We start from the raw sequence: 16,850 nt of genomic DNA, 5'->3' as shown, positions 1-16,850 counted from the left end.
CTGAAGTAATGAGATTTTTTTTTAATCAGATGCCCTGAATATCCTGGCGATGAATATATTTTATAAGCAAAGGGATTGGAATATGAATCAGGACACTGCACCCTTCTCTGCAGCAAACAGCTCTTTCTGTGTTATTCTAATTCAGCAAACAGTTGCCTATTTTCACTCAGAAGTAAAGGACCAAAGTAAGACCCAAGAATAGACCACACCATAAATAATTAGGGCTCGCTCACTTGCCGCTATTCTTGTTTTGCTCCAGAAGGATAGGTCTGAAGTCCTTCCAAAGCCATCTGAAGACTAAACTCTCAACTTCTAAACCTAACAGTCATAACTGCTAACATTATAGGTTATTGTAATTCTACGTTTCTGTCACAGATTCTGAATTTGTTACAGCTGACCCCACCACTTACACATTCAACAGCTGGGGCATATGATCACTTGGCAACCTGATAACACTCCAGCCAAATGCAAAGTCATCCTGGAACCAAGGAACTCGGGCAGAAATGAAAATCAAAATAAGCTCTCTTACGTTCAAATGGGAATGGAAAATGTTTTGAACAATGCATGATTTTAGAAAATGCAACAACTGTACTTTGAGAGTTGAGTGAACTGACACTCCCTATTCAAAGCCTACAATTCTTTTCTGATTAGATCAGCCCCCACAGCAAGTCATCGGGATAATAAGCTCTGTAATGAAGTCATCGAATTGGATACTGATGGGAAATCATAACCGGCTTCAAAACACATCCGGAAACAATGAGTTTTCCAGGTCTCTAGCTTTCCACGTAATACGCTGGCCAATACTCTTACTCTCCTTTCCAAGACCAGATGAAACACAGAACATCTATAAAGTCGGGGACAAATTGATGACCTAAGCATTTTAAAACCACAAAGAAAACGAAGGAAACGACCTTCACTTTTTCGGTGAAATTCGGGACTATATGTTTGAAAAAGTGTACATGTAAGTGCAATACTGATCATTAGGTTATAATTAAAATGAAGTGTAGTGACGACTGCAATGGCCTCCAGGTCTTCAATTTCCCTTTAGTTCCAAACGCAAATAAAAACCATCTTTTAAATAACATCCACTTCCTCAAGGCAAGTCAAATCACCTCAGTTATGTCTGTTTTCCGAGTCACCTGCAATCACCCACGTGTCAGAGGTAAAACTTGATGGGACAAAAATTCATACAGCTATCATTTTTTTCAAAAGTAAAAAAGGTACATACTTTCAAACTTTCAGACATTTTTCTTTCTGACCTTAAAGAGCATAGGTGTACATCTTCCATGAGGTTTATTAGTATATTGCAATATTTCTCATTTTTAAGGTTCTGGAACAACTTATTAAGAACCTTATTTTTAAATGGGAGGACAGATGTAAACATGAGTGTATTGCACATGAACACACACACAGATGCTAGAAATGTGCTTTAGCCTAAAATATCATTGCACTTGCTCAGTGGTAGTGTCATACACAATAGAGTCTTGGCACAAAGGAATTCTGATTGTGCTGTTTACAGAATTCTACATGGATTAAAGGAATGTCAATAATAAAACATGTTCTAGAAGGAGATGAAATATATTCATGGGTAGATTATGAGCTCTGGGGGGATTTGGAATTTAATTATCCAGTTCGTGATTCTATATTTCTATTTTTTACAGATAGAAAACTAGTGATACATGCATTTTTAACCATACAATCCCCATTCAATTTACAGAAATTGAGTTTCTTAAGACGACAGCAAATATTCAAAAGATGCAAAACCACTTGAATGCAACCGATGAAATAGGCCACTATTCACCATGAATATATTAAGGCTCTGGGAGCTACCCCTGGGTGTGGAGCGCTTAGAAGCCACAGTTAAGAGACCGTCTGGACACAGTGAAAAATAATTTCCAGAGACAAAAATACCCTTTAAGATGAGAAGATGCTCTTTATCTAACGTCACATTTAACTATAAAGTCAAAATAAACATGATACTAAAATATCAATACTATTTATCGTAGAATTTCCCCAACATAAAGGATAGGCAGAAAAATATCTCAAAATATACTCCTTTACGTTTAAATTTACCACAGACTCACTGACGAAAGTCTTTCATGCATCACACTATCAAGTAATCTTTATCATATGTAAGAATAGATATATAGTCACAAACCATAAACTTTTTTCATATAGAATCATTTTAAGAAAAATGATTTGGTGATGCTCTCGGTGGTGAAACAGTCCATTTATTTAAGAAGCCAAGGACCTTTTTGATAGGGTTAACCAATACGCCATACCAAGCAAGAGCAGCAATGCCTTAGTAATCCTATGGAGAATTAATCGGTCTCCACCCTCCCAGGAAGAATTATGATGATGCGTAGTGCTTAAAAGATTTTGCAGGGGAGAGAAAACGCAACGTGCTTCTTGGAAACCAAACCCCTCCCCCGCACTGTACTGCTCGTCCTAGGGCGTCTACGGGCCGTCGCCCACCCCATCACCCTCCCTGCGCTGGGGTACGGAATTCCATCCCAAAAAGACCTGGTCCATTCCCAAGACACCTGGTCCAGACACCTGTTTACTTGTGCCCAAGCAGTGGTGGCTCGGGTTAAGCAAAGGCGACGGTCACCCCTCTGGTCCCTGCCAAGCCCCGCGGCCCGGGCGCGGGGAACCACATACCTTTGTATCTCTCCAGGACATCCTCGTAGGCCTGGAGGTACTCCTGCTCCTCCACGTACAGGTAAGCGGCTGGGGATAGGTACCCCGCCATGCCCAAGTTTACCTAAGCGACGACTGGCCAATTCCCCTCTCCCGCTCGAACCCCGGACAGGATCGCAGTCAGCAAGATGCAGCCTTGGTAATGGAAACGCGGAAGGAGAGCAGGCTGGGGGAGAGCGCCGGGGCGCAGAGCTGGGGGCGCAGAGCCGGGGACGCAGACCCGGGGGAGCAGAGCCAGAGCCGGCCGGGGAGACGCCCAGGTCCCCTGGCGGGCCGCGGGTGCGGGGCCGCCCGGCCCGCAGGAGCCACAGTCCTCTCAGGTTTCAGCAGCGGCCAATCTCGGCGAGCCCGGGGGCGGCGACCTGCAGCGCCACGCCGCGCTGAGGAGCCCGGGACCCGGCGGGGACAGGCGGAGGGCTGCGGGAGCCGGGACCCTCGGAGGCCGAGGCGGCCGCCACCCTGGCTCTGCGCTGGGCGCCTGCTCGGAGCCGGGAGGACGCGCGCGCTGCCTCCGCCCGGGATGCTGCGCGGCGCATCTGCGGCATTTCCTGGCCGCCGCGCCGCAGACACTCGCCCGCGCCCCGGGGAGAGGAAGGGAGGGCACAGCGGGGGAGAGAGGAGGGAGGGCGGAAAGGAGGGGGCGAGGCGGCGGTCAGCGCCCCGGCTGGCTCGGCTCCGGCCCGCGCCGCCCGGCCCCTCCCGCAGGCAGCGCCGCGGCGCCCGGGCCCCTCTCCGGCCCGCCCACCGGTCCACCGCGCGGCCAAGCCCGCCCACCCTGGACGCTGGCTGGCCGGCCCGGGTCCCAAGGGCGAGGTTTCTATTTGGGACCCACAACAGGTGCCTGGGAAACAAAGCCGCGGATCGCGCCACCCGCGCGCGCAGCCCCCGCGGGGCTCCCGGGAGAAGAGTGGGAAATACTCTTCGATCCGGCCGCTGTCACAGAAGGACCAGGTCGCTGGGACAGCGCGGTGGGGAGAGCCGGGGGTCCCCGCCCCAGGCGCATCTGGGGGCGGGCGGGGGTCCTGACAGCCTGGAGACGCCTGCGCCTGCGCGCCCGCCGCCCCGCGGCCCGGGGACCAGCCGGCGGTCCCTCCCTTCCGCCCCCCAGAGCCGGCCCGCGCATCTGCCGCGGCCACAGCCCGAGTCGATACACAGCACCCGTCTCACGTTGCCACCTCCCTCCTTCTCCCTACCATTATTCACCCCACATAGCACTGGTCTCCACTGAATGTGAGTAAAATGGGTCCAATTCCCTTCGCTTTGGCATGTATCATATACTAAAGTGGTGAGTTTAAGAGTCCACTGGAGAAACCGGTTGGTACCCAGACATGTAAACAGGTGTGTTTAAGAGGACTGACAGAAGTCAGCCGGCCTTGGAAGGAATCCTGGCTCCTGACTATGTGACGTGGCCAAGTTACTTATCCTGTCTTCATCAGGATAATCATATCATAAAGTTCATCATGGGCTTCCCTGGTGGCACAGTGGTTGAGAGTCCGCCTGCCGATGCAGTGGACACGGGTTAGTGCCCCGGTCCGGGAAGATCCCACATGCCGCAGAGCGGCTAGGCCCGTGAGCCATGGCCGCTGGGCCTGCGCGTCCAGAGCCTGTGCTCCGCAGCGGGAGAGGCCACAACCATGAGAGGCCCGCGTGCCGCAAAAAAAAAATAAAAATAAAAAATAAAATAAAGTTCATCATATATCATCATATCATAAAGTTGTGATAGCTCAACTTTATGATAACTTTATAAGTGTTAGCTGTTGTTGTTGTTATGATTATTAGATGAACCATCTCATTGTTGACTCTCTGATTTATGACAACTTCACCTCTGCCCACATCTCCCCTTCCTATTTCTTCTTTCATAAGTACTGACTTTTTGTCCTTGATGATTCTTTTTTCTTTTTCAGTGATGTGAATCTGGATCATTTTCCATGAATTGTTAGATGGGAATGAGTACTCTTGGAAAGCTGTATACTCTTGATAAAACTTACTTGAATTAGAATTGGAAAGCTTTACTTCTCATCAGTAATTGGCCTATTTTTGTTACTCCAAACAGAGCAAGACCACACTTCTCTTTTCTGTCCTGACCACTGATCTGAGTTTGATCCACTAAGCCTTTAGGATCACTAGAGTTTTCTTGCAACTTGGCATGTATTTATGTATACATTAGTTCATGAAGTAACAAACAGATATCATATGGGACACCTTCTGGAAATGAAAGGGTTAGCAATTCGATCCCTAAGAGTCATCCCATATACAGACCACATATATACAAATGGAGATCTCTCAAAACTGTCTTGTCTCCCTCACAGTGAGTAAGGTCATTAAGGGCATAGTCTGATCCTTCATCAGAAATTGACACCCAGTAGCACCCAGTTTTGTGAATACAATCAGTGCACACTGCAGTGATTTTAACTGTCTGTTGAAGGAACCAGTCAAAATGAACAAGCAGCATTTGGGGTTGTTGGTAAAAACAGCCTTTACCCCATGCATTCTTGGAAAGATAATAAAGGATCAATCTGCTAATAATAATAGTGTATTCCATAGGGAAGCAGCAAAAGCAGAGCAGTTAAGAGCTTGGCCTCTGGAGTCAAGACGGCCTGAATTCAGATCCTAGCTCAACCACTTCCTATGACCTTGGGAAGAATCTCTCCTCTCTCAGCAGATTTCTGGACTGAAAAATGGAGAAAATAATAGTACCTACTTCATAAAATTGTTGGGAAACCTAAATGAAATAACATATTAGGTGCTTATGAGAGCATCCAGCCATCAGTCAGCTGTCATTTACAGAGCATTTTCCATGTGCCAGGGAATCTGCAAAATGTTTTGCATTTACTACTTTAATCGCCACAGCCATGATCTTTTGATAGAGAAAATGAAGCTGAGAAATGTTCAGTAAGTTGTCCAAGAAAACACAACTGGTTCATGATAGAGGAAGAATTAAAGTCCAAAGTCTGACTCTGCCAAGGTCCTTACATTCTACCTTCAAAGAATTCACATGGGTCCAACATCCATACTTTAAAATAACACTGTCACTGGGCTTCCCTGGTGGCACAGTGGTTGAGAGTCCGCCTGCCGATGCAGGGGACACGGGTTCGTGCCCTGGTCCAGGAAGATCCCACATGCTGCGGAGCGGCTAGGCCCGTGAGCCATGGCCGCTGAGCCTGCGCGTCCGGAGCCTGTGCTCCGCAACGCAAGATGCCACAGCAGTGAGAGGCCCGCGTACCGCAAAAAATAATAATAATAATAACACTGTCACTAACAAACCATGTACCTTTACAGGCACTTCAAGACTGAAAACCCCAACTTACAGTATCCCGCGAGTAAGAATAGCAGATCTGTCTTACGATAATGTTAAAGGCATTTACAGTGGGTACAAAGCCCCTTTCTTACCATGTCATTCTCACCTTGACCCTGAGAGATCAGAAGGGCATATATTATAGTCTCAGATTTTAAAATGAAGATACTACAATAAATGCAAAAGCACTTTTAAAAATATAAGTATCAGACATGTGACACCATCACCAAAAAGACTTTCAGAAATGTACATCTGATTATGTCATTGCACTGCTTAAAAATCTTCAGGTGATTCCCCACCAGTTACAGCATAAATAGTCCAATCTCCTTGGAATTGCCCGAAAGCACCCTTACAGTTTCTGCTCTTCCCTACAAATCCCAGGCTTTAGCTACACAGATGACTTGCAGTTTCCATTTGAACCCATCTCCCTGCTGTGTTCCTGTAGCTCCATCCCTCGGTAGTGGCCTTCCCTTTCACTCTAGTCCATCAAGCTAGTTAAATCTCCCCTCAAATAATACAGGTACTCACAGCCATTACAGCTAATCTCTCACCCGTGTTGTAACTGTCTCACAGCACATCCATGGTCATGTTAGACTAGAATTTCTTTCAAGGCAGAACTGTGTGCTTATCTTCATTTTATTCCAGAGGCTTAATAAATATGTATCAAATGTGAATGACTTAAGGGATTCCCCCTGACCATATGGTCTTTTTGACTCTAGACATTTTCATTCTATTTTATTTTTATGACCTTAAAAACAAATAAAAATATGAGACTTTCAATTCCTTTATTACTAAATAACGAACATGATGGATGGACATCCACACACCATTTCTGACCCTTGCCCCGTCTCCTACTAGGGATGAACTTCACCGATCAGCCGAGTTTCAGGCCAAGTGTGAAAATGCCTGAGAAGTTGAAATCTGAATGGTATGTTTCCAACTACCCACTGCACCAAATGCCCTCAGATGCCCTGTTCCTTTATCCTCACACTGGATGATCTGTGGCAAATTTAATACAAAATCTATCTGGATTTCACAGTTTAGCCACATGACAATGAAACATATTTGCAGACTGGCCCCTGAGCCTATGCTGGGGCCAGTGATGAAATGATTATGACTTGTGTGGCAACAGCTAATTTACTAATATTTATTTTAAACACAGTAAGTAGTACATGTCCATACTAGGGCTGCGTATTCTGTTTGTTGTTTTATTTTCTTTTGTTATATTTTTGAAGAATTGATATAATCTTAAAAGTATGTAACTCAGAGGTCTCCAGTGCACCAACTACCAGTAACTTCATAGTAAACCTTTTACAACGAGTAAGACATGGCCCCTGCCCTCCCAGAGCCTACAGTCTACTGACCCCAGCACCCGCTTGTCCACTGCACCCAGCAGAACCCCCAGGTCCTCCATTCCTTCCCTACCGTCAGTGTACACCGACCACTACTACCACCAGCCTCTCCTGACTTCCTGTCTGTTAGTTTATATAACCTCATTCCCCCTGACAAACATATGCCCTTCCTTCTCTCATAAACCTTCCTTCACTACCAAAAGCAAAATACCTGTCTCTGCCACCTTTATCAAAACTCTCAAGACAGAAGGATCTTGTACCTTCCGTAAAAACGCAAAGGACAGGCATCCCAGGCTTTCTACAAAGCCCCAGCAATTTCTCACGCCCCCGCCTTTCACCCATCTTCCCTTCCTGCTGAGCCAAATATCTGGTACCCTGGTTCTGGCACTGTCTCCTCCACTCCCTTGGCGGTATCTTGACAGGGCAAGGAATCAGGCCTCGGTGGCCAAACACTTTTTGGTACTCGCCCAGCTCTGCACCTCTCCCAGGCCACCCCTGCCCACTCTCACTTGGCTCCCAAGCTGTCTCCATCCTCCCTCCACCCCATTCTCCCCCTCCATCCTCCTCTTTGAAGGCCTGGGTGAGACCAGCCAGCATCTCACAACAGAAGCCAGAAGAAGCTCAAAGCTGTTGCCCCAGAAACCTGGACTAGAGAATGGCTGGCTGGGCCCTGTTTGTTTTTCCCGTAATCAGAAAATCCCACTGGGGGACACTAGGGGGACTCAGCCACCATGATGGCTGGGACCTGAGCTAGTCCCCTCCAGCCCCCACCCCCACCCCCGAAGGAGTACAAGTACCAACTTTGCATGATGGTGGGAGGCAAAAGAAACTGAGTGGGAAGGGGCCTGGGGGAGAGAGTGGGGGAGGGGAGAGAGGCCCGATCCACTGCAGAAACCAACTCCAATAAACACCTGGCCTTTGGCCTTTGCAAGAGAGCTCCCGAAGGCACACCCCAATCTACCCCATTACCATTTCTGAGAAAAAAAAAATTGAGGAACAACCACCCCAGAAAGCACAGCTCACATACACACAAACCACACAGGCACTGCAGGCGGGGGGATAGATTTCCACAGCAGGCTCAGCTTTCAGCCAAGTAAAACAAGCCATCACTTCTGGGACCTAAAGGCAGTGCAAGGGAACCCTGGGTAACAGAAACACTGGCCCCTCCCAGGTATTAATTAATCAGGGATGCATGATGGCTAAACCCTCAAGAGCACCAGGGGCAGAAGCTGCTACAAACACATGATGCTGACAGAGATGCTACACTTAAACACACACACACACACACACACACACACACACACAAAACCGCATCCAGGTTGCTAAAATACCCTCCGCAATTCTGGGTACCAGAACCCAGGAATCTACCCCCCCTAACCCCCGTTAAATGTGGTCGCTCAGAGCTCCCATGCAAACATGGAAACGAAGCTTCCAGCAAACACACCGGGAATCACTGAGTTAATACTTTCAGATTGGCACGGTGGCGACTGCACATAAATAGGAAACTTCAATGCAGATGCCTGTAAATATCCCCTTGGTTTCAAAGGTATCGATTCCTCCAACTAGAAGACAGGGCCAAACAGCTTAGTCACCAGCAGGCAGGGCCAATCGCTCTTTTGATAAATCAGGACAGAAAGTAAACATGGTCATCCTCCTTCTCCACCTAGAGCGCAATCTCTGCCCAACGCATCAGCTCCCAGCCAGACAGGGCCCCCGGGGACTCCATGGGTGAATTTCCGCAACTCTCCTCGCACCTCCCTCTATCCCCTGCCCCCGCCCCCACTTGCTCTTACCTGCTATCCTAAGCACTGCCCTCTCCGCAGGGTCCAGCACCGAGCCCCCGTGGATCTTTCTTTTCGATCTCTCATGTTTAGGCAAATTCCAGGGTAAGGTATCTCCAGGAGCTGGAGATGCAGAGCCAGATTTCTGGCTGAAATCATCTTCATCGGAAAAATCCGCAGAGGAAGACATCGAGCAGCGGTAGGACGCGTTCCCGGAACTCTACAGGGGATGACACAGAAAAAAAGCATCAACAGCAAAACACTCACATCGGCTCGTCCATCTCAGCAGCCCCCTCCCTGCCCCCAAACGGAGTCCGGCATCCTGCATCATCTTCAGCGCGGACGGGGGACCCACACCAGAACCGACACCCAAGGCTCACCATCTTCCCTGGGCCACGGCTCCGACACCGGCCACACGCCCCGGGCAGCTCCGGTTCATGGAAGATTTGCACCCAAGTGTGTGGCCTGCGGTCCGGCCACCAGCTCACAAATGACTGGCCCAACAATGAAGCCAGAATCCACAGCCTTCCTGTTACAAACCTATAGTATTTGGCTCCCCCACCAGGCCAGGACCGATATTTTCCATTACTAGCCTGCTGCTTAATTCATTAACGCAACTCACTCCAAGTTGCAAAAACAAAGCACAAACGCAGGATGCTGAGTCCCAATTCCTTTCCGTTTCCAGTCGGAGTCTCCCCTCTAACCAGGTTTGAGCCCCTCGTCCCCTTTAGTTAATTTTCTTCCTGAGCTTGATGCTGGCTCCCAGAAGAGAGCAAGGAGGGAGGAAGGGCTGATTCTGAGAAGAGCCTTTTCTGAAGACCGGGAGGACACAAAAGACTGTTTTCAGAAGCCAAAGGCAGTGCCAATAAACAAACATCTGAACTCAGCTTAGAGTTCTTGAGATCATTTAAACTACTAGCAAAGTAACAGCTGCCAGTGACGGAAATGAGAATGATGCAGCAGCTCCCCTCCGCCCCTGGTCATTACACAGTGAAATGAGAAACGTGAGGCTTTGACCCACATGCTTGGCCTGACCTCAGTCTCCCTTCCAGGAACAGGAGCCGGTCTGCAGGGCGTATCTCGCATTAAAGGGTCTGTCTTCCCCACAGGGAAAAGGCACCAGATGTTATCTCTTCCTCCTTGGTTGAGTTAAGTTTGTGATGATTCAGGGAGCCACCAGCTTACCATGGAAACGAGGATGCTGACTATCTGTGCTGTGAACAGAGTTCTAAACAAGATAAAGCATCCAAGGGAAATCTTCACTTCCCCATTTAGAACTTTGCTGAGGCTCAAGATGCAAAACTGGTGTAACTCGAATTCCTGAAATGGAACTTGCAGCCTCAGACTCCTACGAAGCCGGTGGCAGGCAGGAATCAGTGGTGTGCTCCCATCAGAGTAGAAACCCTGGGCTGCTCACAAAAGCCGTGGTGACACAGCAAAAACAGGCTGTGTGACAACATCCCAAGGCGTGTGGAATAAACCAGAAGTGAATCAGGACCTCGCCTCCATCTATTCAGGCATGACAGTCCTTATTCACTTCTACTGGCCAACACCATCATTTTTTTTTGGTCTTTTTTTTTTTTTTTGGAGTAAAATTGCTCTGCAATGTTGTGTTAGTTTCCGCTGTACAATGAAATGAATCAATGAAATTTTACAATGAAATGAAATGAATACCTATATCCCCTCCCTCTTGGACCTCCCTCCCACCCCTCCATCCCACCCATCTAGGTCATCACAGAGTACCAAGCTGAGCTCCCTGTGCTACACAGCAGGTTCCCACTAGCTATCTATTTTACACATGGTAGTGTATTTATGCCAAACCTAATCTCCCAATTCACTCCACCCTTCCCTTCCACCCCGTGTCCACATGTCCATTCTCTACGTCTATGTCTCTATTCCTGCCCTACAAATAGGTTCATCTGTACCATTTTTCTACATTCCACATATATGTCTTAATATACGATATTTGTTTTTCTCTTTCTGGCTTACTTCACTCTGTATGGCAGACTCTAGGTCCCTCCACATCTCTACAAATGACCCAATTCTGTTCCTTTTTATGGCTGAGTAATATCCCATTGTATATATGTACCACATCTTCTTTATCCATTCATCTATCGTTGGAAATTTAGGTTGTTTCCATGTCCTGGCTATTGTAAATAGTGCTGCAATGAACACTGGGGGACATGTGTCCTTTTGAATTATGGTTTTCTCAGGGTATATGCCCAGTAGTGGGATTGCTGGTCATATGGTAGTTCTATTTTTAGTTTTTTAAGGAACCCAACACCATCATTTTAAAAGTACACATACTATTTCCTGTAAAGTGTCTAAGATTTACCTTTAGCTTTATTCTTTCCCCAAAAAAGCAGTCTTCCATTTTACTTTACATGAAATGTCATCACCTTGGTTAATTATTAACTTATTTAGATTTTGTGTGTTTTCCTAGTGGCAATCATGTACTATGCAAATAAATAAAATTGATTTTCTGTATTCGCTGGAGTCCACAGAGAGTTGTGAGGAGCATTAAGTCAGTCACAGGATGCTATCAACCTACTTTATTTTCCATGCTTTTCTGAAAATTCATCTTGAGCTCTCTGAGGCTGTGTTGCTGGCTGGATTGGTGAAAAAGGATGACATTCTTAAAGACTTTTTCAAAAGGGTATTGGGTTTCCTTGGTTGCCTTCTGTCTTCCTTAAAATGGCTTCCTACCTGTCCTTATGAAAGGTCATCTTTTATCTGTGAGCTTGTATTTCTTGTTGTTTCCTATACTCTTTCAGTGAGGATAGTAATTTGATTGTTTATCTTTACAGACAGACTTGGGGAATAACTGTTAAAGGACTGCCCCCATACAAAAATCCCTGGTTACTGATTTTTGTAGACAGAGTAAATTTTTTTAATGGTTAGCATCTCAGCTGATGGAACAGCAAAATGTGATTTATGCCATGACATAAACACCACTCATCACACATAGCCAGATGGGAACAGTTACTACCCTGTACCCAAGGGTGTTGAATGGTGCAGCCTCTAATCTGGACCTGTCCTTGGTAAATGGATAAGAGAGAAAGGAAGACAAGACAATCGGCAATACCTCTTTCAACAACATGGCACAGGGAAATACGGACACACGCAGACAGAGGAAAAGCACGCTGACTTATACACAACAAAGTCTCTCCCCTGGCTACATGACTCGAGCATTTTAACCATTAAAGTATTCAATTTTTCCCCACAATAATTTTCATGAAGACTTTTTAAATATAAGGTAAACTATACAAAATTAGGCCCATTTGAACCTTGGAAAGTGAGGATCGATTTTTTTTTATCATTTATGTTTTGTATTCTGAGAATTACCTTTTAATTCACTTGAATTTTTAGACATATGCACTCTTCGGTATAGAAATTTCTTTTTTTTTTAGGCTTATTTGGTTGCTTTATTTAATTTGAAGTTTCTTTTTTTTTTCGGTAGTGTTTGTTTGAAGTTGGCTCTTTAGCAGCCAATGAGGTAGAGACTAAATTGGCCACCTTTTAAGGGCTACTGAATTTAGTCTTTTAGGCTACAAGTGTGTGATTCAGTAAATGAGCTTACTTCAGTGAATGAAAGGTTGTCTGTGGTTTCTGTCTTCAAATTTGGGGAAATTATATTTGGAATCTTAATAAATTTTCATTCACTGTTATGTCGGTGGCATTCATATCAATGAATAAAGTAGAGTTCATAAAATAAGCATTCCAGGTGGGATGCTGTAAATTCTGTCACTAACTTGTTCTTTCCTAGTATCAGGCAAACTGGCTGATCAGATAGCCGATTTTTTTTTGTTTCTTTTTTGTTGTTAATTCTTTTTTTATTGAAGTATAATTGATTTACAATGTTGTGTTAGTTTGAGGATTCTTTTTCAGATTATTTTCTCTGAGAATGGATTAAAATGAAGCTGCTTTGAAGTCAATTGACCCTCTAAAACTATTCTTTATTGATTTCAAATGACTTGCCAATTCACGTCTCTACCTTTGGGGGTTAGAGGAATGAGTGTGAAAGTACAGTTCTCCTTTCTTATGGAAAAAGCAAACATATTCTCTGACCCAAAGTCCAGAGCCTAACCTTTGATGTGGGGCTTGGAAGGTAAGACAAAGGAAGTGGGCTCTTGGGACCAGAAAAACCCCGAGTTCCTCCTGTCTCTTCCTCTACTCCTGTTGCTTAAGGTTTGATTCCTATTAAAATATAAATATCTATGTCCATGATAGAAGATTGGTTAAATAAATGACAGTATATCCATACAATGGACTACCCTGCAGCAATTAAACAAAAATGTTATTGATCTTCATTTAGCAAAGTGGGAAGGGTTCATATAGAATGATTCCTTTAAAAAATATCTGTGTGTTTGTGTGTGTGTGTGTGTGTGTGTGTGTGTGTGTGTGTGTGTGTGTAGACAGACAGTAAGATGATTTATAGATGAATAGGTAGATACATGATAGGTAGATAGGTAACTATCTACCAATGTGTAAACAGCAGTTATTTCTGGGTGAAGACTAATACTATGAATGAATTTAGTTGTATTCCTTATAATTTTTTAATCCAAAACAAATAGTACACAAAAAGATTACTAAGAAGAAGAAGATACTACGTCAAGGGTCAGAGAAAATATCAAAGGTTGTAGGAGGAAATAATTATTTAAGCCAGTGTTTTTAACTATTTGAGGCTCACAGACACCTCTGAAAAGTTGATGAAATCTAGGGAAACCTCTCTTCAGATCAAAGCCCATCAGCAAATACACACAAACTTTGCATGTGATTTTATGGAATTCACTGCCCCGGGTTAAGCCCCCAATTTACAACCATGAACTGTCAACCCCATTTGGCGTGTGTGTTGAAAATGGAAAAAAAAGAGAAACAATGTGGAGTATTCAGAAGAGGAGAAAGGTAATTAGGATAGTAAAGACAAAGTTGGCCCAGGTCATCATGTTTTTAATATTTGGCTTTTTATTTTTATTTTTTTTTAAATAAAGGACTGTGAAATACCTCTGGCCTGATACTGGATCTCTACAACCAAAAACAAACAAACAAAAAAACACTAGGTTGTGAGAAACTAAAAACCCAAGCATTGTGTCTTATTACAACCTACTTATTAAGGCAGTTTGAACAATTGAATTAGATCACCGAAAGCTTTAAAATGACTTTCCTAATTGCCAATTCATTCACGTGGTATAAAAACAACCCAAATCTCCTAAAGCCAGGATAATTACATAATGTGACATTTTTAGAAGGGGAACTAAACAATAACTCCTCTAACTGAAACCCCGGTGGGGGATCTGAGACTAGTACAATGGAGCTGCCTACCCTGGAAGCTGCCCAGCCTCAGTACCATGAACCAGAGGAAAGTGCCAGGAAGTTGCCTCTGCCCCAAGCTGCAAGAAACAAGTGCAGAGATAAGGTCTTGGGAGGCTTCCAGATAAGGCTCCCAGAATCCCAGAGGCTGGAACGTGGTATTTCACAAACCTGCATACCTGAGATTTATGCACATTTCTGTAAGCATAGTTCCAAAAATTTAACCAAAAAGTAAAAATAAAAAGTCTATGAAGAATCAATTAGACAAATCCAGATTGGGGGTCATTCTACAAGATAATTATCCTGGTCTCTTCCAAAAAGGAAAAAGGTCAATGTCACAAAACATACACACCCCCAAAGCAGGGACTCTTCTAAATTTAAAAAGAAAACAGAAGCATAACAACAAAGTTATGAAACTTGATGGGAGCCTGTATTTCTTTTTATGCTGAAAAGGGACCATGGGGAGAATCTGAACCTGGATCATGGACTGTTTATCAGCTGATATTGGGAAATTACTGTTAATTTTCTAAGGTGTGCTAATGGTATTTCAGTTATGTAGGAACACATCCTTATTCGTGCTGTCTGCACTTGTTCTCAGTTGTTTCAATAAAAACAGAGAATTGTGTTTATATTGGCATGTGGCAATAGGTTAACAGTAAGGCTTCACTGTACTACTCTCCCAACTTTCCTATAAATTTGAATATTTTCAAAACGAAGGGTTGGGGAAACACAGAGCAAGGTCTTTTTTTTTTTTTTTTTTTAAGTGTTGCTTAGTCTAGGCCTGTTCTCACAAGATCACATCACCCGGGTCTACATCCACGGTGACAGCACCCAGCTAAGTAATTTCCCATAGCATTTCCTCATAGAAACTTGGAGGAAGCAAGGGACCGACTTCAAGGGGACCCCAGAGCAAGGTGATCTGCCTGCTTCTGTCCAGATCACAGTTTTAGATGGAAGAATATTTAAAACGCACCTCTGTGTTATCCACTTACTACACAATCCAGTGAACACAAAGTTAGTATAATATCACATAATTTTTTACATTTTATATAAACCCAAAGAAACCACCAAAATTTAGAGTAAGTGAAGATCTAATTTTGTTTAAAATTCCGTTGATTCGCTAAGTACAAATACTAACTTCTTAAATATTGCATAAAAATATGCAATCTGGCCCAAGACTATTATTCTATACTAGTTTTTTATTTGGAAATAAGTCCAAAAGCAAGAGCACATTATCTGATTTTAGAAATCCCAAGGAAAACCATCTCTACCACAGAAGAAAAGAGTTAAGGAAAATGTAAGAAAATGTGTTTAACCCCTTGAAGACAAAATGACCTAAGGAAAACTTTGGGGGCTGCGTTGTTGTTTTAGTTTTAAATTTTTTTCAAAACTAGTTGAACAATTCAGGTACTTGCTCATCAAATAAATAACTCCTAATCAGCCTCTTAACTGGAAGCCACCTTGAAATAGTAAAGGGGGGACTCTGGTTTGGCCGGGCCTAGGCTGGCTTTCACTCTCTCCTTTTAGGGGAGATTTGCAGGAGCCATACCCCAAAGAGGAAGGGGAGCCTGGTGAAGCTACAGAAGACGGTGGAGGTAGTGGTCAAAGGGAGCAGAAGCTGGAAGGTTCTTGTGTCTGAATCAGGGAGGAGTTTGGGGGGAGAGAGTGAATGAAAACCAAGGTTTCCTTCTGGACGGAGAAGCCCAGTTCATCAGCCTCTGAAAGAAGAGCGCTGGGATTCAGGACACAAACTCTCTCTCTCTTACACTCTCTAGGGTATAAGACTGTGCATTGGTTAGAGTGTTCCTTGGTGTTAGGTTTCCAGGGCAACCGGGCTCACTGATGGGATCCAGGCAGGAGGAAGTGCTCCTCATCACTCTCCGGCAGCTGTGTGGGACGCTCTACAAGGTAAGCACCAAAGACTCATTTCCCGAGGAGCCTGGCCTTGGATTCTAGGCTGTCTTGGCTCAGCTCTAAGGCATTCTGCAAGACTTCCTTCCTTTCAGTTTAACCAGCAAGTTCTAACTCCCCGCATCACTTATTGAGTGACTGCAGTCAGGGGCTGTACTGGGTATTTTCACTCACTATCTTATTTAATACTCACCATAACCCGATAAGGAAACCTCCCCTAAAGGGAGGCTAAGTCACTTGTCCACAGCCATTCTGTCAGTCCAAGGTGAAGCCTGGATTTCCATCTGGGTCCTTTGGACCCCCAAGTGCCCTAGAATGTGGTCCCAGGCCCTGAGAGGAATACACAACATGCTCACAGCCCTCAACGATCTTACCATGGATGTGGAGAGCCCAAAAGGGTTAGACTTGCTCTGTGTTTAATTCAGTTCAAAGCATGGAAATGACCAGGAAATAGGTGTCAGTTCACAATGAGGAAAAACCATCCAAAAAGATACAACTGCT

The 16,850-nt window shown here is 44.8% G+C and overlaps 1 protein-coding gene across 5 annotated transcripts in view; it reads right to left on the bottom strand.

Moving 5' to 3' along the window:
- DST (dystonin) overlaps positions 1 to 16,850 on the bottom strand; it is a 500,594-nt gene that overhangs the window by 397,032 nt on the left and 86,712 nt on the right. For 2 of the 5 annotated variants that reach the window (XM_060162516.1, XM_060162518.1), the window contains exon 4: positions 9,141 to 9,348. In XM_060162516.1, the coding sequence (XP_060018499.1) occupies positions 9,141 to 9,348 (208 nt within the window). Of the gene's footprint in view, positions 1 to 2,661; positions 2,991 to 9,140; positions 9,349 to 16,850 lie in introns of those variants that run through there. The other 3 variants (XM_060162517.1, XM_060162520.1, XM_060162519.1) reach the window with 3 other exon arrangements.

This window comes from Lagenorhynchus albirostris, chromosome 10 (genome assembly GCF_949774975.1).
Source record: "Lagenorhynchus albirostris chromosome 10, mLagAlb1.1, whole genome shotgun sequence".
Taxonomy (NCBI): Eukaryota; Metazoa; Chordata; class Mammalia; order Artiodactyla; family Delphinidae; genus Lagenorhynchus; species Lagenorhynchus albirostris.
The sequence above is the reverse complement of the archived record's forward strand: the minus strand, read 5'-3'. Positions and strand labels throughout refer to the sequence as shown.